Raw genomic sequence first — 23,857 nt, forward strand, 5'->3', positions numbered from 1 at the left:
CATACTAACTTTTATCCCATAGGGAAATATTTCTGTCAGAATTGTAAATCCCTTAAAATAGGGGCTCGTAATAAAAGTGTGTCTAAAGCCTTGCAGGACATCTCAGTACCAAATTTCTGACAAAGAGCTGTTCTGTGTGCTCGTGAAGAATTGATATAAATATCTGTGAAGCGTGTGGTGTTAATTACTCCAATGCAGTGGCACTGTAGGTGCTGTGAAAACCTTCACTTTTCATCAAGTGCTATTCATATTTGCCAGGGGCACTATAAAGCTCTCAAATCTATATTGATTTTTTACATTGTATGTCACATTGGAACCAAAACTCCAATAAATTTAACACGTAAATTATAGTCATGAGTAAATACGTTTTGAGGTGGTAAGTTCACTTAAACACAGTTCTGTGCTCTGTTAGTCACCGCTGTGTACACACTTGGCCAGAAGACTCGACACGTTTCTCCGCATTAACCAAATTTGGGAATACAGGCTTCAAAATTAAATAGCAGTTTGATCTCCTGGGGTACTTTGTTCTGCCAACACTGTTATCAGAAAATCTAGAAATTATGTGATTGTCATTTAACTCTTAGCAAAACTTTGTTTATGGAGGATGTAGCCAATATCCGTGCAGTAAATAAAGTAGATAGTTAACAAACGAGGAGAATAAGAAATAGGAGGATGACAATCAGACAAGGGAATGTAGCAGATCGAAGTGTAAATGTTAGCTGCATGTTGATCTGATAATGAAGATGTGCCAATGCTTTACATGACAAAAAGTCATTTTTGTCATCGCTGTCCCATTTGCTTTCTAGTCCTTGGCATAAAAGAAGCCAGAATGGGAACTGCACATTGTCTCCATTCACTGCAGTGGGCTGGTAACTGGGGTTTTTCATGCTCCAGTGAGAGCGCTAATGAAGATCATCAGTCCTTCTCATTCCATCTCACTCACGCTGGCACAAAGTCTCTTTGGTCTAGAAGCATTCTGAGTAGTTTTCGAGATGCTGTGTAGTAGGTGTGTGTCTACATGCACACTTATGTTCGTATACATCCACACATGCCTAGAAATAGTAAATAAGAGGCATGTTCCATGTCTGCCTTATTAACAGTGTTATTTCGAGAATAACTGGGTTCAAATTTATATGCTAGGGCAGGGGTCCTCAGTTCCTCGGGACTGAAGTATTCTCAGAATTTACAGAATCTGCACTAATATGCTAGAAAAATAATATATAAATCTTCTCTTTTAAAACTACTTTATAGTCTATAATTGAACTTTGATCTTTATGTTTGAGCTTTGTCATGATTTAATATTACCCAAAATGAATTGCCAACCTTCAACTTGATATTGGCCTGCTAACTTCCTGATTTCTGAGCCTTTCTAGTCCGCAAAAAAAAAAAAGCACCACCAAACCTTCTGTGAAACTGATTTTAAAGCTATGGTGGTTGTGTTAGTAATAGACTATCACAAAATACACTTTCAGTAAATGTTAAAAAAGCGTGAGTAACAACTTAACATAAACGACACTGTGGGAAATGAGGAAAATGCAGCTGGCAAGAAATTAATCTAGGTTTTTTTGGGTTTGTTTTTTTTTTTTCTGAGAAGCTAGACACTGAAGCAACGTCATCGAATTTATTTCTTAAGTTAAGGCAAAAACCAAAACAGCATAAAAATTGGAATGGGTACAACTGTTTCAAGACGAAAATAAAAGCCACTCAATTGCTAGTGAAAGGAACTAGCTGTGATTTGGCTTGATAGCCTATAGAACAGGACTCAGCATATGTTGGTGGTTGTGCAGATAGCAGCGCAGAGATCACCAACTATTTTATTTCCAGACAAGGAAAAAGTCTTTGTTGCTTCATATGTCTCAATGGACTTTGGAGTAGCTTGAGGTAATGAGTGTAACACTCATGAAAAGTCCAAAAGAATACATTAAGACCTACCTTTAGTGTGTTCTGTAATTCTTCTTGGCTGTTCCAGAATTTAGCGAGTGATCTGGTGTCCATAGTAATTTAAGGAAAGTTAGGAGATGTTCCTTTTGACTTGCAGGGACAGTTGGTCACAAGGGTATTTCTTTCTTTCTTTAACCACTGCACAGATTTTTGGAAGTTTGTTTCCCAAAACCTATGGATTGCCAACCGTTAGACAAAGTGGCTTTTTCCTTTCACATGATGGTCAGAAATAATTCAGATAATTTCAAAATATCTCATTTTGGGAGACCTGTTTTGAGGAGTACAGCAGACTCACTCTCTTTGAATTCAAATGAGCTCTTGCCCCCAGTAAAACACCATCATTTCTTAAGAGACCAGTGTCTGCAATACTCTATTTTCCCTTTTCCTAAGAATGTGAAACAAATCTGGTAGCTCATATGCCACTTAATAGTAACTGTTCGCAAATGTAATTTTTTTTTTAAATTGATGACCACCACAGATCAACGATATATAGTAAATCTCCAAGTTAAAAGGACTGGCAGGATTCCCAGCTAGCATAAATCAGGGCAGCTCCATTGACAACCTCACTGACTTCAGTCAACTGAGGGCCTGGCCCACTTATTGTAAAAGCATCGTGGCATTATTTGGAGCCCAGTCTGGGATCAGCTTCATTTTAATGTCTGACTTAATATGTCTGACTCTACAGATTGAGCTGCTAGAAGTCACCTTTCAGAACACATCCCTTCCCCCTCCAAAAAATTCGCTGCTGTGGTAACTATTGTTCTGTACCCCTCTCTGTACATACCTCCCTTGTTTTGCCTTTTCCTTCTTTTTCTCCCTTTTCCCTCCCAACGTTCAAATAGATACAAAGAAAACGGACAATGTAGATATTGATACAAAGCTCTGGTAAACTAGTGGTTCAAATCCAGACACAGTAGAGTTAAATCTGCTCCTGGAAGACACTGAATTACATATATATAATTCACTTTTCCAAAAGCTTGGGCATTATACCATTATACCTTCTTTTCTCGTGTCGGAATTGGACCTTCTCCCCAAGAAACATTAGCCATACCCTTCCTTGTTTTTTTAATAAAAAACACTGAAGTATGAGTTCCTTCCAAGTGTGGCCACATCTCATCCATGTACACCAAAACCAGTTAAACAATGACATTCTCAGTGAGGATGTGGCTTTAGTGATTTTGTTTTAATTGTTTCTTCTCCAGAAGTATTGTCTCCCATAGACGAGATTTGTGCAGCTCAGAATTAGTGGCTTTGCTGCAGCCTGCGAGAGCTACTCAAAAAAAAAAAAGTAGCTCCGTCGGGCTCAGGAAAAACTTGAAGCTCACCAGAACAAGCAATTCTTTGCAGCTGTAATCATCATTTTATATTACACAACTTGTGAATGTCCATTCCCTGCTCTTCTGGTGTCTCATTTTATATCCGTGAGCAAAGCTGTCACACACCCCCCTGTCTTAAATAGAAAGTTAATGCGCAGATATAAGGGATGTGTAATGTAAACCATACCACCAAACATATTATGAATATATTGCTCTTCTTAAAAATGCTTGTTGGTTTTTCATACTACAGTATTGACTAACTGTCTGCGTTTGATGTATGGTTTACCAGCCTGATGTAGACTTATGGTTAGAGCTTAACTTGTTAGTTCTGCTTTTGCAGCCAATTCAGAATAACTACAGATGCCCCAAGATATTAAAATTGACTGCTCAAATGGACTCAGTGTGGGAGTTTCATTGGTTTTAAATTGATAACAGCTGAAAGAGTGAATGATTAAAGCTGTATATGGGCATAGTATGCAGCTCCTTTGTATGAGCTCTTGTGAACAGAATCCACTGTATGGGAATTGCCTTTGTTCTAATAAAAGATATTTCTGAACAATTGTTAGTTTAAATTTTTAAATGATGAAACAAGAGCATTTCAGGAGCCTATAGAGGAAATAATTCCTGAGAAACTGGAATAACTCTGAGAAGATAAAGTGGATTTCTATTCAGAGGGGAGCATTTAAAGTTAAGTAGCATTCCATAAGGTGGTAATTGTGTCTATTTCCCAGGCATTTGAGTTAAATAAGCTGGATAGGAAACATAAACTGTCATAACAGGAGGTTAGGAGTGTTGTGTACATCTTTTTTTTTCAAGTCATAAAAAATGAAGTTTTGAAGGGCCTTATCACAAATAAATCAAAGAAAGGGTTGGTTTTTTGCTTCTTCTATCCCTTTGGGAGCAGTTTTTTATTTTTTGAAAAAATACTCTGGATAGTTTCTCCTTAAACTAGTTTTAAAATATATATACATACCTATAAAAGAATAAAAAAAATAATATTTTAATCCTAGTTGCACATAAATCTAGTTTACAGAAGTTCGTAACTTGCCAATCCTGTAATTCCTTGTTTTCAAAATACTGCACAAACAAATCTTAACTGAGTTTTCCTCAACTATCCCTATGACCTCTAAGAGTGTAAATATGGCCATGTAACTACTGCCATTCCCGTGTTCATGTACAGAAACAGATCCAGCAAAAATCGATCGACTAGAGAGAGTCACGGAGTTTGTGGTTCAGGAATTCCCAGAATTCAGAGTGTTTGGATCACTCCTGAGATCATGTACTTATAAATACTCTTGAATTTCTAGAAGGGGGGAAAAAATCCAAAGCAGTTGCGTGTCATTGTTTTACCGTAGAGTCTTTTGATGCTCAGCAACAGATTTGCTGCTCCTTCCATTCAAGACAAAAATCCTGTTTCCTAAAGAAGAGATGCTTCAAAGCTTAACTGCAGGATGCAGCGTGTGACTGTATCTATATACTGAAGGGTATACAAAATGAGGTTAAACATTTTGCTGAAGATACAGCATCCAGGAAAGAAGTAATGGACTAGATGAGAATTGCAAAACAGTTTCCAGCCTTTTCCAAATTTCAGAAATACCTTTCAGAAATACCAAGTGTTCTGCATTCATATTAGAGATTGAAAGAATAACTGCAAAATAATCCGGGAAGGTGGTTATAAAGGGGTTATAATAGAGAAGAAAAGCTGCTGAAGACCCATGCACTAATTTTGTTTCAGTTCTTCATGTATTGCCTTCTAAACACAGTGCAGTTCTTTGCCTGTTTTTCTTCTGAAATTGTTTGCAAGTGTCTTTGTCCACCAAATAAGATACGTTTTAAAGTCTTTTTAACATAATTTACATTGGAGGCCATTCCATATTATGCAAGGAATTTGACAGGTCTTTGCTAAAATTTTAAAACACAATTAAGATGTCAAAAGAGGAAGTGCTAGTACATTTTAATCATAAATCTCTGTATATATAATTACCACTGAAGGCAGCTATAAATGTTTTATGAAGAAAATGTAACCAGACTGTGCTTTGTCAGAAACATAACCCCAAAACATGTAACAGACTGTTCGCTAATGCTTAACGCCACACATGCACACAACCTTCTTCAGCGTAGTTCTGTGAACCCAGTCCTCCATCCCTTCTGCAGCCGAAACTCCGACTAACTTAAATTCAGGCTTTGATGTACTCTACCAGAATGCAGATCGTATGCATCGGGAGGTGCTGGAATAAACTTCCCTGATACATATCAAGTCCAAACCATCCCATGCACCCCACCTTGTTTCTCTGATTGTTCCCTGCTCTAGGGTACGAGGAAAGAAAAAGCAATTGAGTTGCTCTTGAAATCTAAGCTTAGTAAGAAACAGTAGTGATCAACGATAAGAAAGCAAAGCTCCTTGCAAAGCAGAAAATAAAAAAATAGGAGTTTACTCATCAGTGAGAAAAAAGTGTGCTGCTTGGAGGAAGAAGCACTCAAACCGATTATGGTGGAAGATGATGGGACTGACTATGGAGTAAATAATCCAGTGCCATGGGAGCTGTAGAGAACGTCAGGAGCTCCTGCTGTTCTGCAAGTGAGCATTCGTGTTGGGTTTGCTCTGCAGAGCCCGAGCTTGTGCTAGCACCCCTCAGCTATCTAGGCAAAAATTTTCAATATCTCTACACCAAGTTCCAAAATGTAGTGCTCTGTTGACATGTTTTATGGAGACTGTCTCTTTGGATAAATGATGATAGTACACTCCTATTGTTTGAGCATTTAACTGGCTCCTATCGAGTAGTTTCTTTCATCTGTTTGATTCATTTTGATTCTAGCTGACAACATCCCCATTACTGATTGCTCTTTTCATAATTTCTCAAACATACAGAGTGGAAATGAGGTGGAGGAAGTTAATTAGTAATCTGAGGAGTTTAGCCTGCTTATACAAATATGTTTTAAGATCAACATTCAAAGTAGCTCAAAACTTTAAAATCGTAAACATTTAAAAGTAACTTTAGCTACTTAAATAATTATTCATTAAAGAAACAACACAAATAACTTAAACTTGGTCTAAGATGCAATCCTCGTTGTAAGACGTCTAGTACATTCTATTTTTAAAACGGATAAATCGATGACAGAAAACCCTTTTGTAAAGATGAGATATACTAAGTCCTGATGATGCAAAGCAATTAAACCGTTGCCTCCCTACGGTGCTCTATGGCAAGACTGAAACTCTGTTTGTGCCCAAGAGACGGCTGCTGAACAATGTGAGTTTCAAGGTTGGACCAAGGTTAATATCATGTAAGATTTTAGACTCAACAAGATATGGATCTGTATCTCTAGAATGGTCTTCACTTTTTTATGGCAGGTCCAAGCAAACTCCAGAGACTGCGGCCTCCAAGCCTTAGAAAGGTCAAGGTCTAAATGGCAGTTGAAATTGGAACCCAGGGGAAGTACTCGAGTGCTATGGGCAGCAGGTATTGAGAGGTTTTGTCCTGCAGATGCTGACAACCACTAGGACTTGTTTCCAACTTTGTCTGTCCATCTTCGATAGATGAGTTTTAATTAATACGAAAGCTCAGAAGAGAGAAAAATCCCACTACTAATACTATGCTTTAATGTATTTTTTCCTCTATTTTCCAAATGTAGATCAAATTTTTGGCTCTCATTTGCACTTGGTTTGTGAGCACGAGAAATCTACAGTCCCCCAGTTTGTAAGACTGTGTATAAAAGCTGTTGAAAAAAGAGGTGAGTACCTTAACATTTTAAGATTTTTTTTTTTCTCTATTAGTAATCAAAACTTTAACCTTGTAACTGTTCAACTTGCCAGGGAAGGCAGGCAGTTCAGTTTATAATACTGTTATAGACTGAACTATAACACATTCTGTATCTTCATTTTCTTTATATGATAAGACACTAATAGAATCCATTCATGCTGATTATTCCTTATATTTTGTTTGACATGTTGTTGTTTTAGTCTTTCTCTGGGTAAGCAAATGCTAAACATCAATAAAATGTCAGTAACTTCCATTCTGAAGTCTTTGGTGAGTGTAATGCCAATACTTTTTCCTAAGTCTTGAATTGTATTCAACCAAAAGAAATGTTATTCATATAACATTCATGTAACATATATTTTTTTAATATGTGCAGGTGTCTAATTTTTACAGTTATTTTAAAACACCATAATTTTGTAAGAATATTGGAATGAGTATTCATCCTCATTAAAAGTTTTGGTTCATTTAATAAGAAGGATTTTCATGGTATAAAAAGATGTGCTTAACACCGTTGCCTGCCTTCCTTTCTTCAGATTGTATCTTCTCTCATTGAAGGTCATTTTCTTTGGAAGGTACATGCGGTAGATGCAGAATCTTAAAATGTATTGTATAAAAATGTGAGGCTTCATCACCATCTGTTACAAGTTTACAACTTGTTCCAGGGATCTGGGGAAACATATATCTTGCAAAAGATAGAAAATTTATTTTCAGAATAAGGCTGGGTGAGCCCATTGTCACTGCCATATACTGGAGTCTCAGAACAAGAGAACCAATGAAAAATAAAAAGATACTTAGACCGTTAACCACAAAGGAAAAAGCCATTTTAATTCCATCATTGTTACCTGGTTTTATAGTGAAAGGTGCAATAAAACTACCCTGGAGTTTCAAACTCTGGGAAATTCATGCTTTAATTATACAGCAAAGAGAGCACTGGGATATTATTATTCCCAGAATGATTGGCAGGAAATCAGAGACTAACAAAGTGGAGATTGTTCGGTAGGGGGAGATAGTAGCATTGGTTTTTTGGAGGAAGGCTGGAGGCTGGATAAAGAAAGAAACAAAGAAAGGGGAGAAACGTGTGAAGTGACTATTAATAGAGGAGGAATTGTGAGGAGAAATTCTGATCATGAAAAGGAAAGGTAGAGATTAGATTATATAAATGCCACGCCACGCAGAGCATGTCTAATTGACTGTTCAGTTATGATCTTAGCACAGGTTCTCCAAAAGATGCACTAGATATTTCATAGATGTTGTATGGTATTTGACCAGACCTCCAGAAGTGAGGCCAGAGGTATCTACACCACTAAACTGTAATAGAAAAATCCAAGAAATCTAATTAGATGTTTATTGTGTGTGTAATTATCAAAGAAATGTTCACAGAAGAAAATGAAAATAGCACTGTTTCTTCAGAGGAGTTCATCCTTCGGAGTACTGCATTATTGTCCTTGTGTTTCCTTCAAACTTCCTGTGACTTTAGAGAAGTCTACTCCTTTTAGTTAGTCTAATATGTAAATAAAAGCTAATCATATGTCATGAGATAAAAATTTCATTTTACCACTGTATTTATGAGTTTATATGTGATACACAGTTTTTTTCTATTATCATTTTCTTGGATTAAAATGCTTGCATTTACTCACATTCTATTTACTCATAGTGTTGTTTTTACTAAGTTCTGGCATAAACTATCTCAGGACTGCAGTAATTTATGTGAAGCTAAGTCCAATGTTTATGCAAGCTTCTGATGACATTTTATACTGGGGTTGGTATTAGGAAGCAGTATGTGGAGGTGCCAAGTCTCCCGGCATGGCTGAGACTCAACAGATCTGAAGCCCTCCTCTTAATGGCCAGATATGCCTCCAGCCAAGATACTCAACTGCAGAGTCATGGGAAATACTTATGTACCAATTATGGGAAAGGCACATTTAATGAAAACTGTATGTTTACTTTCATAGTCTTAGTAAGATGGCCTAGATACTCAGTACAGCTGGCATATTGGCTGTCGTAGAAAAGCTTTTTTTCCTATTTAGAAAATATATCATCTACATACTGTAACTGTACCAAAAACGTTACTCGTGTGCTTCGTTTAAGTTAAAGGATTATTAGGGGGGAAAAAAAAAAAATCTTAGGAGACTAACCCTAAACGTTACTTACAAAACATTCATACTTTGCTGAACGGTTGTGTTCTTTTTTATCAGCTCATGGTTTTAATTAGTATTCACCTAATGATTTTCTATTTATTTTTCTGATTTTTAAAATGTTATCGCTGTGCACAGAAAGTCTAGAAGTGATCTGAATAAACCATATTAATTAGTACATTTTCCTGTGTAGATGAGGTTACATACAATAGCCAACTGTAGTAATATTCTCCCACAGATTAAAAATGTAGAGAGTGTCATTAACTGTTGGCAAGATTTCCTGTTTAGTTACACTAGTTTAAAATGAATATCTACATCGAAATCAAAGGAATTACTCTGAAATTATTTTGCTGCAACTTAGATCAGATTTTGGTCATTTATCCCCTAGGCTACTGTTTGCCTATTCACCATTTCAGCACAGGGTGCTTCATAAGGTCTGGTCTAAAGATTCTCACACCGTAATACATATTTATCTGTCTATTTATTTAGTGGCTGGAGAGCTGCCTGGCCGAGAAGGACCTGGGGGTCTTGGTTGACTACCGGCTTGATATGAGCCAGCAGTGTGCCCAGGTGGCCAAAAAGGCCAATGGGATACTGGCGTGTATCAAGAATAGTGTGACCAGCAGGAATAGGGAAGTGATCCCGCCCCTGTACTCGGCACTGGTGAGGCCGCACCTGGAATATTGTGTCCAGTTTTGGGCCCCTCGCTTTAAGAGAGATATTGAGCTCCTGGAGCGAGTCCAAAGAAGGGCGACTAAACTGGTCAAGGGGCTGGAAAATAAAACTTATGAGGAGCGGCTGAGGGAGTTGGGGCTGTTTAGCCTGGAGAAGAGGAGGCTGAGGGGAGACCTGATTACAGCCTACAAATACTTGAGAAAAGATGGTGGGAAGGTAGGGGAAGGGCTCTTTACATTAGTGATGGGTGATAGAACAAGAGGAAATGGGTACAAGCTTAGTCAGGGGAGATTCAGGTTGGATGTTAGGAAGTATTTCTTCTCTGAAAGGGTTGTCAGCCACTGGAATAGGCTGCCCAGGGAGGTGGTTGAGTCCCCATCCCTGGACGTGTTTAAGAATAGGGTGGATGATCTACTTGGCGATATGGTTTAATGGGGATTAGGGATGGTTGGACCATCTTGCAGAGCTGATAGTGGAGTTTAATAAAAAGAGTCAATAAAAATGTGCCCATTCCTGTAAACTTGTAAGGCAATTGTCACCTTTAATTTTTGATATTTTTTTTTAAGCAAGTTCAGTTTTTTGCTTCATTCTTCCTGTGTTATTTATTCATTCATAAATTATGATGAGCTTCTTATCCTGAGTATTTAGCTATACAGACCTGTACCACTGAAGCCAATAGTTCTAGGCAAAGAGCGTTGCACCCTTGGTATCTAATGCAATATCAATAGAAAAAAACCTCTCCTATATATGACCTGATGAGGATGAGAGAATAATTCTGTACCATGCAATTATCAAATTGAAGAAATCTTTGGCTACTCAAAGATTTCTAGCATTTTTTCACTTCCTACATTCTCAGGGGCTTAGAGGGAAAGTTTTTCATGAAACAGTGCATTCCTCACTTTTTCTGTGTAGTCTTTTACTTTGCCATCAACATCTACCTTGGATGTAACTCAGGCTTTTCTGGAACTATCTGTTGAGTTGCCATGTTCAGCCTGTATTCCAAGCTTTTTCTTGTCCCCAGAAAGTGTCTGATAGGTAGCTCCGACACTGAGCTGAGCGGTGCGGCAAGGAAAGCCTGGGACAATCCTCCCAGTGTACTATAACTCACATTCTGTGCACTCCTGCCAAGGGTGGGGACCGTTGCAAGATTTTTGGTGTTTCTAGGCCAGATATTATTTCCAGTCATTTCTTGAGTCGCCTATTTATTTTGTTATCCACGACCCTTTAAAAGTCCTGGCTGGTTTTTTGCTTTTTTTTTTTTTTAAATATGTGAAAGGCATGAGTAGAACGCATAAAAAAAATTAAAAATATCAGTGTGCATTGTACCTAAACCAAATGCCATCCAGTGCTTCTCATAATGATGTTTTATCGTGTGAAAACAGTCTGATTCTAAACTCTTTTCCAGGGATGATAATTTATCTGTGTGCCTAATGACAGAGTAAATGAACACCCCGAGCAGTCAGTATCCTAAACCTATCGAGGGTATCCAGTGGAGTTCAGGTTCTGTAAAGTAATACGGTACTAATGCTCCAGGGAAATATAATTTAACTTTCATCCCTCTTTTGAAATGTCCTTCATTTTCTCCCTCCATTCCCAAATCCGAGTGAGTGTTCTCAAATCAGCCTAAATGACTTGAAAAATGACACTGCAGGCAGCAAAGCTGATGATTACAGGTACCGTTTCCATCCTAAACTGGATATTGCAGACATTGTTTTCTGTTGCTTTTCTTGGAGCACAGGATGCTCTGACAGGAATGATACACAAAATTACATATTTGATTCAATGCCTAAAAGCCACCCTGGGATCCATAACCTTCCTTAAAGATTTAAGAAAGACCTTTAGTCCACTTCTGAGAAGGTTCTTAGCTTAGAAAACTTTATCTTTCAACTTTACTTCTTAGCAGCTGTTATGTTTTTTTGCTGTCGTTTGTTTGACAGGATCCAGTTATAGGTTCCGATGTCTGTTTAAAGAAACAGGGAGGTTGTTGGCTTTAAAATTCCCTTACTGCTTGTGTGTTCAACATTTTCCCAGGCTTTTCTACATAGTTTGCCAAGTAAAGGGACTGACCTTTTGTAGCAAACACTTTTTCATTTCTAAATGCTCACTTTGATTTTTGTCCCATTTTATGCTCATTCCAAACTGTTTACAACCCACTAAAAATGACTGTGAATTATATGTTTGTGTAATGGATTCCTTTTGTGGTCGGAGTGGAATGTTTACTTTGAACAATTAGTTATCTTTGGGCAGATTATAGTGACCTGAAAAAAGAATGGCTAAAATTATTATAGTACCTTAACTATTTCCTTTTGTTATCATCTCTGTTTGTCCAATGTATTATTTACTGGGTTTCGTTGCTCCGAGCCCCAGTGAACAAATCATGTTAAAAAACAGCAGCGACAAAAAATCCCTGAGCATAGAGGGTCTTGGTTTTGGGGGGCTGACGTGCTGGGGTAGGACCGGGTACGCTAACGAGACTTCAGAAGTGACCATTAGGCGCTCAAAGGCTGGGTGTGCAATTTTAATAAGACATAGTTTTGAAAGAAACTTTAAGTGCTTGCTCTCTGAAAATCAGATTTCTCAAAGGTGCCCAAAGTTCGACACCCCAAAGCACCTAAAATCAAGCTTCAGTTTGGCTTTAATGCCCATAGCTGTGCTTTGATTAACCATAGTATCACTGCAGAAATGCACACACACAGAGTATCACACCGCAGAACATTCAGTGTTTAAAGAAGAAAATGTCTTTATGGGCAAAGATAAAGTACCTTATGGGATGTAGTAAAGAAATACAGTCATCCGGATGAAGAGAAATGAAGATAAAAATGGTATTTTAAACTACCTCACCTCCCAAATGCCATGCTGCCCTGTGACAGAAGGTTGTGTCCCTTTCATCAGTTTTATCTCTTAATCTAAAAGCTAAAGTGCAGCTAAAAGCACTTTAAAACCTATTTATGAAAAAAAAAAAGAAAAAGAAAGTGATATTTCATTACCTTCTAAATCATATACTGCTTAAAAGGTAGTCAGTATTCTGGTAGGAAGTTTACATAGAGGAGAGTTCACTTATCTCCAGGAGTTAAGCAAAGAGGAAATGAGTTTTAAAAATATAAAGTATTGTGAATATATTTATATAGCTGGGAAAAAATGTGTTTTTAAAACAGCCTAACGCTATCTCATTTTCTAATGGAAGAAAACGCTGCAGAAGAATTTAAAAAAGAAAAAAATCCCAAACTCATCCTAAAGCCAATGACTCCCATGCTGGGATCGCTGCCTTTGGTATGATGTAGTTAGCTGATTACAGGAGCACAGTGAGGACGGCAGAAGACATGAGGCATGGATTCATAGCCACTATATGCAACCTCTGGCAGCTCATATCCCTATATGCATCGTCATACTCCATCTCATTAGATATGTGTTCAGCGACTCGCTCCTCCAGGGTGTATTTAGCTTAAGCAATATTTTTTATGAATTTGGTTCTCAAAAAGACTCCAGCCCCATTCCTGAGGACCTGAAGAAGGCAGTTGGAAAGTACAGGGTAGTTTTGCCAGGGTATGTTCACCACCGTTTTTGAGCTTCCATTAAACGTACAGTGTTCCTGGGCTACTTCCCAGCACCGTTAGACCAAAACCATCAGCCGGTGGCATGAAGGATTGGTTCTGGCAAGGTTTCCTTGAGAAGATGGGAAACCTCAGGAGACCAACCTATCCTGTGCAGTTTTATATTTCTGTCTGAGTGCAGGATTATTCTCCAACAGCACTTGGCCCCAGAACAGCCACTGAAATGCATTTTATCTGTGGTTTTGCTCTGTCGTATCTTTTAGAATGTTTCTATCCTCAGAGCAAGAACTTGTTCACCAACAGCAGTTTGCTTCCTACGAGCTCATTCACTGATTTTCAGGACTTATTTTCCTCTCAAAAGGTATTTTCCAGACATTTTGTTCCTTCTCCCAGGCCTGCACATGCTTCCCTGCTTACTCTGATATAGTTTTACATACTGTTTCCAGTGGCTTTAGAATTCAGTACCCTGAAAGTACAGAGATCATATTGCTCCACCAAATGATCTGAGCTCCCAGTTCTGCTAATTTTGTACTGTTCATTCTTTCCCACTTTGGGATAATCTATTATGCTTGGATCCAGGCACGCACTAAAAGCTAATACTTCCATGAAGAATGTGCAATTTGTACTGTTTAGCTTGTGATGAGATTCCTGAAGTCTTTTATGATTCTATCTGGTTCCAAGGAGGCTTCTGCTCCCAACTTTTATATGCACCGAATGTAAAAAAAAAAAAAAAAAAAAAAAAAGACCAAAAACAAAGAAACAAACAAACTGATACGAAAAAAAATTACACATGCACACAAATATCCAGCAGTTCAGCAGATAAAGCCTTTTTCCAGGGAATTTTAGTGGGCTGAAGAAAACTGTTTCTGAGGGCATTGAACTATGCTTACTTTAAAGTGGCCAACAAGCATAAACTGAAACGTACAGATGAACGCAATAAAACACAACAAAATTCTCAGAAAAGCTCTTGAAAGTTTGTGATTTAGAATGTTTTGGACTTCTTTTTTTTTAAAAAAATTTTTCTTTTAAGTAGAAATTAAGAGTGGTTGAATTTAGTGCAAACATATTGGCAAGCTTTCCTCAACCATTTCTGTCTTCAGGCTCAGGCAATCCCGCTATAGCCACCTTCCTTAGAGTAAGAGCCAGTTAATAGTGTTGTGCAAGGTCCAAGTCAGAATTGGCTCTGAAGGGTATTCACTCTGGGGCCTCTGTGTCTGCTAGAAAGCCACATTCTGAGTTAGAAAAAATATCAAGAAGTGTCAACAGGAAACATCACGGAAGGGCATAGAAGACAAATTAGAGAAAAGGAGACAACAGCAGAAAAAAAAAAAAAAGGGAAAAAAACCCCATGCAATGACAAGGCACAAAAGAGAGAATAAATGTGCATTTAAAAAATTTGAAAGCAGAGATAGTGAGTTAGTTAGAGGAAGAAAAAAACATAAAAAATGCAGATATTTGAACCAGTTGCCATCTTTGTCATAGTTACCTGATACCTGCTTCATTGATCAATCTGTTCCAGAGAGATGCATCCATTTCTGTGAAAAAAAAAAGGAGGATTCATATTTTAAGCTTTGCCAGTAACAACAAGCAGACACTCAGTGTGCACCAGAGTAACATTTACAATGCCTGGGCCAAATTCATGCCTTGTGTAATTTTATTGCTTTTACTGGAATTACACCAGAGATGAGTTTGGCCTTTTGCCTTTTTCTAGCATTGTATAATATATCTATAAGCGAACATGCAGAAGGAAAGAGGGTATTTTGTCTTCAGAATTTTCCATAAAATCTTTTTCAATAGGCTTAATAAATAAAATAAACCACTTAACCTATGAAATAAAAAAGAATCAAACAACATTTTCTAGATATTAAAATGATGTTAATATACTTTGTAAATCAAGCAGTTGACATTTGTACACGCTGAAACAAAAAGTCTAGAGAAATTTAAAGCCAGCTGACTGTCTCTGGTGCTTACTCTGTGCCAAAGAGAAAATGAAGGTCTTGACATACCCCCTGGTCAGAGTCAGATTCAGGGAAGTTCACGCATGCGAGTATCCACCTCCTAGCCATGAAAAAGATGAAAAGATAGACAAAAAAATCCTCTCTGTTCCTCCTGAATCAACTGAGGATGTGAGGCACTATGCCCTGGTACAGCACACATGCCATCACAGACAAGGAGCTGGCAGTATTTCCACTGCTAACCCCGTTTAGTCAGACTGTACAGTTCAGCCATTAATAGAGCACTTTGGGCTGACACTTGACAAAATGAGTCTTGGCCTAGAGATGTTCACCAAAACAAACAAACAAACAAAAAAAAGTTAAGTCCATTAAGTTCCCTTAGGAGGGGGAAGAAAGAGGTAGTTGTAGTTTCAGATTCTTTCAACATCCCTGTTGCTTAAAAATAAAGTTATAATTTTTAAATAAAATTACAAGGGCATAATTCCACAAAGTAGACTAATTGCTTTTCCTGTGGAAGAAAAAAAAATTACTACAACTGCACTATATTTTTTTCCAAAATGTTTTACAGCAATAAAAGAAAACACATAAAAAAAAAGTTTTGCTGTCTGTATGCAACACTATGGGGTCAATTTAAAAAAAGCCTGTCTCCTTTCTTCTGCCTGCAATTCAAGAGAGCAAATAACTGCAGTTGTATTTTATTACTTCAATTATTTGCTGCAGCAGCTTGTGTTACATCAATGTTTTAACCATATAATATAGCAGTCTAATGGGATTGATACCTAAGTGAGAGAAATTGTACCAACAGAAAGCTTCAGGAGCAAGGCAGAGGGCAAAGCGAGAGGGCAGCTTAAAAAGGAGGCTTGATGTTAAGGCTTTCACTTCTTTAAGAGAAGATTTTTTAGCTCATTTTACTCCCCTGAATTTATGAAACCGATATTATTAGCAATCTCGTAACTGAATTGTCCCTAAATTGGCTACTGCATGATAAACCCCCAAGGAATTAGCAAGTCTTTTAAAGATCTCCAGTTGTATATTCGCTTAGCAGATTGTTTTATTATAATCAGGATCCTCACGGATCATGGATGTAATTATATAGCAAACCAACTTCTTTTTGTCTTCACGCAGACAAACAATGCTGCCTGGTTTGGGAGGAATGACATATATGTAAATGAGAGCAAAATGTGGGCAGTTTGTTTCGTAACGCAACAGAACCGTATCACTTGGATCCTGAGCAGCTCCAGCCATCCTCCTCCAGCTCTCAGGATTCCTTCGTGCACCTTCTTTTTTGGCGTCAGAGATAATACATTTCAAATAATTGAAATTCTCAGGAAATAGATACTGCTGTTAGAAACTACGTTCTCACGTTTACTCTACTTAGTAATGGATGTAGGTTATTTCATTCCATAATTCCCGCTTTTCTGATACCAGCCTCCGTCCATCAAAACAGGCGGAGACTTTCCTTTAAGGACCTCAATAGATCAATTTTGTGGTCAAAATTTCCTTACAGTTAAGGAAATACTAATGTTTTGTTGGATCAGGGCCTTAAGCTTTATATATTTGGACCAGAAATGTTAATATCCAGATTGTGTCTCAGCATTTAAAAACAAAGAACAAGAACTTGTTCACTTGCACAGATCATGGGATATTTACAAGTAATACTGAGGTTCTTCCATCCTCCAAACCAAGGGTGAGGTGATGGGTCTTCTCTGGGATGTCTTCACTCAGAAAACAAGAACATCCTCAAAAGACAGAAAGAGGCTATTCCATGCCTCTTCCCCCCATCTTCCCAAGAAAAATTTCCCCCAGTATTCCAAACCATATGTTTAGATTTGTCAGTCCTGAACTGACATGGTGTTACGTGACATAACACACCAAAGTAGCTGCCACCAAATGGCTTTCCTGTGCCAGCAGTAACCACACAATGGTGTTGGAGGTACCACAACTTTTTGTTTACTTAGAAATGAAATAATTTCGATGAGTGTATGGTATCAGTTAGCAAGTGTTGAGTTCTTTATGGTGATATTGCTCATGTTGACTTAAATGGAAAACGGATAAGCTCAGAAATCTTTAATAAGAAAAGTTTCTTAGTGTACTTGTAGTGATGCCCTGTGGAGCCACTAGAACTAAAAATCTGTCAGCATACTTGGTAGAAACTTTGTTTCATGCTTCCCTAACTCATATGATTGAGATTAAAGTGAACAAAATCTTGGCACATAGTTTGGCAGTTGAGAAGCATTCCTCTGTTTGTGTGTAGATGTGTGTGTGTGTGAGACAGAGAGGCAGAGAGAGGGGGAGATTTAGCAGCCGTTCACTCGGTGTTAAATTATCAGGTGTTACATATTTTTAATAAACCTTAGCAGAAAGATAAGATACATCCTCTTCTCATGAAAACTGCTTTCACTTAGCCTATAAACTTTTAAACAAGCTGAGCATCTACTCTAACCATTGAAAACAAAGTCATGCAAATTCTCCAGCTCAGCTAACTGTAAGCCAGTCTTGAATCCAAACAGGAAGGTGGAAGATGCTGGAAGGGTGCTCTTTAGACTTTCAGGTCTTCCTACTTTACCACTGAAACAGAGGACCTCACAAGTTGCATTATTTAATGTCTTAATCTGTGACCTGCAGGACTATCCTCACAGCAGCGGCTACTCTCTGGTCATAAATAGCATTGATCCAGTGATGGAGCTTTTGTACAGGAGCACTTCTACCATCACTGAGCAAAGACACAATCTTTTTAGATACTTTGCAACCCGTCAAGATATACTGATGTTTGAAAAGTATCTGAGTTTGTATACTAGAAATTGTTCACAATTATTTCTTTTATTATCTCTATTCCAGTTGTATTTCTTGTATTCTGATATGTCATATGTTAAGAACACAAAGAGCGTGGCTTACAGTAAGAGTTTGTCTTAGAAACTTTGCAACTGTCTTGGATGCCTCTATAGTAAATGTCATTAACAATTACTGGAATTTTCACCAAAAAAGGAAATTAGATATGGAAAACACTGTATACGAACTGCTTCTTTCCAAGCCTTCAGAAATGCCAAAAGGTCTGTGTAAACCCTAGTAAAAGCGATGAGATTGGATTTCCGCCTTCCTTACATCATTCCATGTAACAGTCAGCATTAAGGTACAAGGATGATCCAAATCAGAATTCTTCCTGTAGCTTCAAAGTTTAAAATATTTGTCTTGCATGAAAAAATATCAAATGATACTGATATTTATGCATTTACTTCACCCAAAATTCAGCTAACAGATATCAACTCCATTTTATTGCCAGCAACTAGGTTTTTTTCTTCTCAGAAACCAGTTTTGTTTTTTTTTTTTCATTTCTTGCGTGTCTCGGTTATGTTTCAGTTATATTATTTGAATTTTGATGTGATTTATTTTTTTGCATATTTCGAAGTAGAAAGCAATTTGTTCCATTTCAGACTATACTTAAACAACCTCTTTTAAGGAGTTCCTGAGCAATTCATACATGAGTTTTGTGCTATTTTAATGCAGTATACCATCGTATGCATGCCAGACCATAAAATGAAAACTATGAGGTTGCTTCTGTCAAAGTAATGAAGTATGCTCTAGCCTCTTAAGTTTTGGTACTTATCACTCTTTGTATGTAACCCAGTTCAGGATTTTTATGGTTTCTGTAAATATCTTGACTACGTTTCTTGCCAAATGTTGCTTTTGTGATGGTTCAGATTTTGCCCAAATTAAATGGAGGCAGAAAAAAAGTCTTTTAAGTCACCCGAACCTGTTTGGGGAAATGAAATATAGTGGGAATGACAGGAAAAATAATATCTGTAACTGCAGAGTCCCACAACTAAGATAGGGGAAAAAAATTGGAAAAAATATCTAAGTGTGATAGGCTTGTCATATTAAAATTATTGTTTCCACTTTTCCACATAATAGTGCTTAATATCACTGTTTCATAAGACTAAATACGACTTTTGCAAAACCAGGAAAATTTTACTCACTCATTATACTTAAGGTTTGTCACACAAAAGAAGGTGTAAAAGCATTTGGCGGAATCCCTTAATTTTAATTCTTATTGTTTCTTTAAATGTGTGCAATGTACACTGGGAAAGATGTTATTAAATTAAAAGTGATCTACATATATGCATATACACATGCACCTTTATATTATCACATTTATGTGTAAAACAGATATGCAATGCTAAGAATTCAGTAAGTTGGTGTTAGAGAGCCATATGTACACTTATCTTCCAAGAGAGCCTCTGAGTTTTCCACACAGGCATGGACTCTAACACCCAAAGGTGTCTGATAGTGTGCCTTAGACTGCAGAATCTAATTTTCAAATGTTTTCTCCCACTTAAAGATAAAAAGCAAACACAAAGATAGATGCCTACAATACAATACGAATAAGCACAGACCGTTATCAACGGCACATGAGAGCCCAAACTCCATTTTTAGAGCAGGGTTCTGCACATTCCTTCTGTTAGAAATCCAGAACCGAGCTCGTCTGAATTCTAGCTGTAAGAAACAGATCCAGCCTTCTGTGTTATGCAAGGAAACAAGTACTGTCAAGTGCCTCTGTGATATTTCTTCAACCGTTGTTGAACTATAGATGTTAAACTCCGTGTCCGCGTCCACTCCCCAGCGACGCGCAGCAGCTGTAGGAAGTGCCCACAAAGGGTTAAGTAGGACCCGTTCCTGAAGACAAGACAGATAACCTTGAGACATCTAAACTTGAACAGAGTATAGCTTCAGGCTGTCAAGGAAAAAATGGATCTGTTATAGAGAAGAGTATTGGGCCTATCTGGACTCCTCAACTACCTCTAAAAATCCAAGGAACGATGGAAGAAATTGTCCTGTGATTTTCAATTTCCGTCCAAAATATCCCTGTTCCATCTTAAATTTCCTACCCCGCTCACTATTATTTAAAAAACATATATCTCTTTGCCAAGCAAAGGTACTACAGTCCAGAAAATGCAAACTCCTTACCCATTTTGGCTGAAGATTATGTGTGCCCAAATGTACAGTTCTTCCGTTTCCAACCATCAAAAGTCCAATAAGCAGCAGTACTAGTCAGGATGGGGAGGTGACATTACTGAGGTCTAATTTAATCTCTCACTATTGGGAAAGACAGGAAAAGATTTGTCCCTACTGCGCACTAAATTCTCTTTAAAATCAGCATTGGGAGCAGGGGGTGTTTGGAGAATTGTATCCATCCCGTAGCTTTTAACCACAGTTCCTACTGATGTTGGACCTGACTGAAAGTCCTATATAGTCCTAAGAGGAGAGTTAGACCCCCCAAAGTGCCGTTTCCCTTAGTGTTCTGATGTTGCTCAAAAAAACACAGACACGCTGGTGGTGATGATGGATCCCCAAATGAAGCACAGTTTAACCAAAGTGGGAGGATTTAGCAAAATGCATAAATTTCTCCTATGCTACTGTCTGTAACAGGCAGATCTTCAGCCAGTTTAGTGAGCATAAGTTACAGCTGGCTTTTGCTGGAATAGTTTATGCTCTTGACCCTCCTCAGTGGTATAGCCAATAGGGAGTTGTCAGGCTACATGTGTTTTTAAACTTCTTTCAGCTAAATCAGAAATCCGAAAGCAAAATACAGCTCTCAGCAGTATCATGTGGAGTTGTGACACTCCCTGGAGGGCTCGGGGTCCATAAACCGATGAATGGATTACAATGAGGCATAAATGTAGTATTTTCATCCATGACAGATATAATCTTGAGCCCGTATTTTTCATGTTACTTAACTCTTTCGGAACGTAACGTGTGACAGAAAATGTCTTATAATGCACGTTGCAGTAAATATCAGTCAAGTATGCTTTATTGCTGAGCTCTACATGTTTCCAGAAGTTAACAGGCACAGCTGGGATATAAGAAATGGCAATGTTGTATATATTTCTTGAACATACAAAATACCTTGGCTCTCTTCTCCCCCACCCTCCACATTACATCCCCAGCTGTTCTGATCATGTCACGCAGTGGGTGAGTTTTTCCATCGTCAGCTTCTCCTAAAATGATAACCTTTATTCAGACTTTCGTCATCCCAAAAATAAACTGCATTATCCACATTGCCATCGCATTCAAATCAGACCATCGCAGCTTATATTGCATGGCACAGAATAATAGAAACATTAACTGGTGGAAGGTGGTAAACTGCCTGTGGGTAGCTGCACCTAGCAGAAAATACTCAGTGCTAGTATTTAACGTTTATTGATTTTCCTACAAATGACTCAAATCTCCCAATCTGAAATTCTCTTCTGGCAGCCACCATAGTGTCACACGGCCGTGATGCCAGACGGGTAAGAATTGGACACTGCATCTCTGGGGACATGAAGCTGATTCTATCCCAAGAGAGTTACTGGCGAAGGACTGTTCAGGTCCTGAAAGACCTTTTGGTCAAGCAGGGAAAAAAGTATACTTGATAAAGCAGCAGAGAACCACAGAAATCCTTTTTCATTTCAGGCAAATTAAGCGTTGGCCAGAACAGACCTACTGACCCATCCATGAGAAGAAGTAACTGCAGCAAATGAGAGCAAACAGGGGTGGTAAAGGAGGTACTGAAAGAGAAAACCAACAAGAAAACAAAAAAGAAAGAAACATTCACAAAATTAAATACTAATGTGTTACAGAGAATGGCTATTTCCAAACATTTGGTAATTTCAGATATTATACAGTGTTGCATAAAGTAAGACAATATTATTTCCTTTTAAACTGCCTTTCCATTTAAACTGGCGAGATGATGTGTGTACTTGAGGTCTGTATTCGGCAGGGATTTTACCCCTTTAGCATAAACCTTGTTGATTTAAAAAGTGAACAAAGATGAATCAGGTGGCAAATGTATTCATGTAATCATTTTCATTAATAAGCCGTTATAAATAATAGAGGGAAGGTTTTAAGTGTATAATTTTCTGTAGCACAATTGAGATTTTTCCACATCTTCAGCAGTAAGTTAATTAGAATCACCTGCATTTTCTTGGGCGGACACCAAATGGATTGCAAACAAAAACAGATTAAAATAGCTGTAGCTCATGGCATACAGATGACAAGATTCACAAAGAGGACAATCAGGCAATGAAAACCTCCTCTTTTTCAAACATTTTTAAAGGAAATTCAGCTCTTGTGAGTTGCTGTAAAAAGACGTTTGTAAGTGTTTCGCTGAAAGACTAGAATGGCTTTGTTTCTGATCCCATGATGAGTGAAAGAAATGTTTAAGAAAGATCACTTTACAGAGAGATTCAGACTGAAATGTGATGACTGTGATTCAAGCCAAGCCAAAAATTACAGCTCAGAATTAAAGGGGATGGACGTGGCTTGGGAATCCATTTTCCCACATTCCTGAATCTCAATCATCCCAGCCAATGTTTAAAAGAAAATACAGCGGAAAGCAATGAGGTCACTTCGTTTAGCTGCAAGAAGTGGGACTATCAGAATGGCAAAAGTATATATTGGAGGGAAGAGCAAAATTACAGCGAACAGGCTGCATGTTCGATGGTCTCATTCAAAACAAACAGCTTCAAAGCTGAGTTTTGTTTCTTGTTACAGGGAGCCTTCAGAGTAAGTCTTGTTGTTCCTGGGGCTTTTAAACCATAAACTTCTTGAATGTCAAAGACAGTGCAACACAATAGAGAAGAAGAGGAAGGCATAGCAAACTTGATTTAGGCGTAAAGCAGCAGCCCTACATAGCAGTGAACCGTGTGCTGGTTTAAATTGCACTTTGTACTGTCACTACCCTTATTTATTTGTATATAAATATCTAAGTGGAAATTCTACCATCAAGGGCTATGAAACAGAATAAAGTATATCATGCATCATATTCACTTGTTACTTATTCTCAGTATGTAATGCTCATATTCAGTGTTGTAATTGCTTCCATTAAACAGCTTCTACAGGGTCTTGAAAACAATAAGATCTTAGTCAAGATTTCTCCTTTCATTGCATCTTGAAGTTATTACCGCAAGAAAAAATGAGATTCTCTTTTTATGTAGGAATGCCCCTCATCTTCTTGATATTATGGCAGTCAAACATAGAATTATTTCTTGTTAGCTAATTTCCTAAAGAGATTCACCAAACCTCATGTCAGACACCTCCTATAGAGTCATTTCTTAGCTTGTTAAGAGCTAGTACATTTTCTCCTCTCCTTTTTTTCCCCCGCTATCTCTGTCCTTACTAAATTCTGATGCAGTGTTGGATTTCTACTAATCACAGAATAAAGAAAATCTCATTCATGCTACCTTGAATTCTGGCTTGTCTGTCACAGGTCCTGCAGCTGGGCAGTGCTGGTCATGAGTCCAGTGCCTGCAAATTCTGTGAAAAATACCGATGGCGAGGACATCTCTCCATCCTCTCTTTAATATGAAACAACGAACCATATATTTTATATTTCATTTGATTGTCTTCATTATCAAGTACAGTGCTCTACTGGCGATCCTATTTGTAGTGCATGAAGAGGTGTAATCTCTTCCCTGTTTCTCTTTGATACTCCTCCTTCTACGATTCAAGGGATCATCTCCTCCTTCTACGATTCAAGGGATCATGTTAGTGCTC

General features: G+C 37.9%; 1 protein-coding gene across 1 annotated transcript in view; it reads left to right on the top strand.

Moving 5' to 3' along the window:
- Positions 1–23,857, top strand: part of ARHGAP15 (Rho GTPase activating protein 15) — a 334,864-nt gene that overhangs the window by 198,883 nt on the left and 112,124 nt on the right. Inside the window, exon 10 of the mRNA XM_086615574.1 lies at positions 6,888–6,986. Within this exon, the coding sequence (XP_086471700.1) occupies positions 6,888–6,986 (99 nt within the window). The remainder of the gene's footprint in view (positions 1–6,887; positions 6,987–23,857) is intronic.

Source organism: Tauraco erythrolophus, chromosome 8, assembly GCF_009769465.1.
Source record: "Tauraco erythrolophus isolate bTauEry1 chromosome 8, bTauEry1.pri, whole genome shotgun sequence".
Classification (NCBI taxonomy): Eukaryota; Metazoa; Chordata; class Aves; order Musophagiformes; family Musophagidae; genus Tauraco; species Tauraco erythrolophus.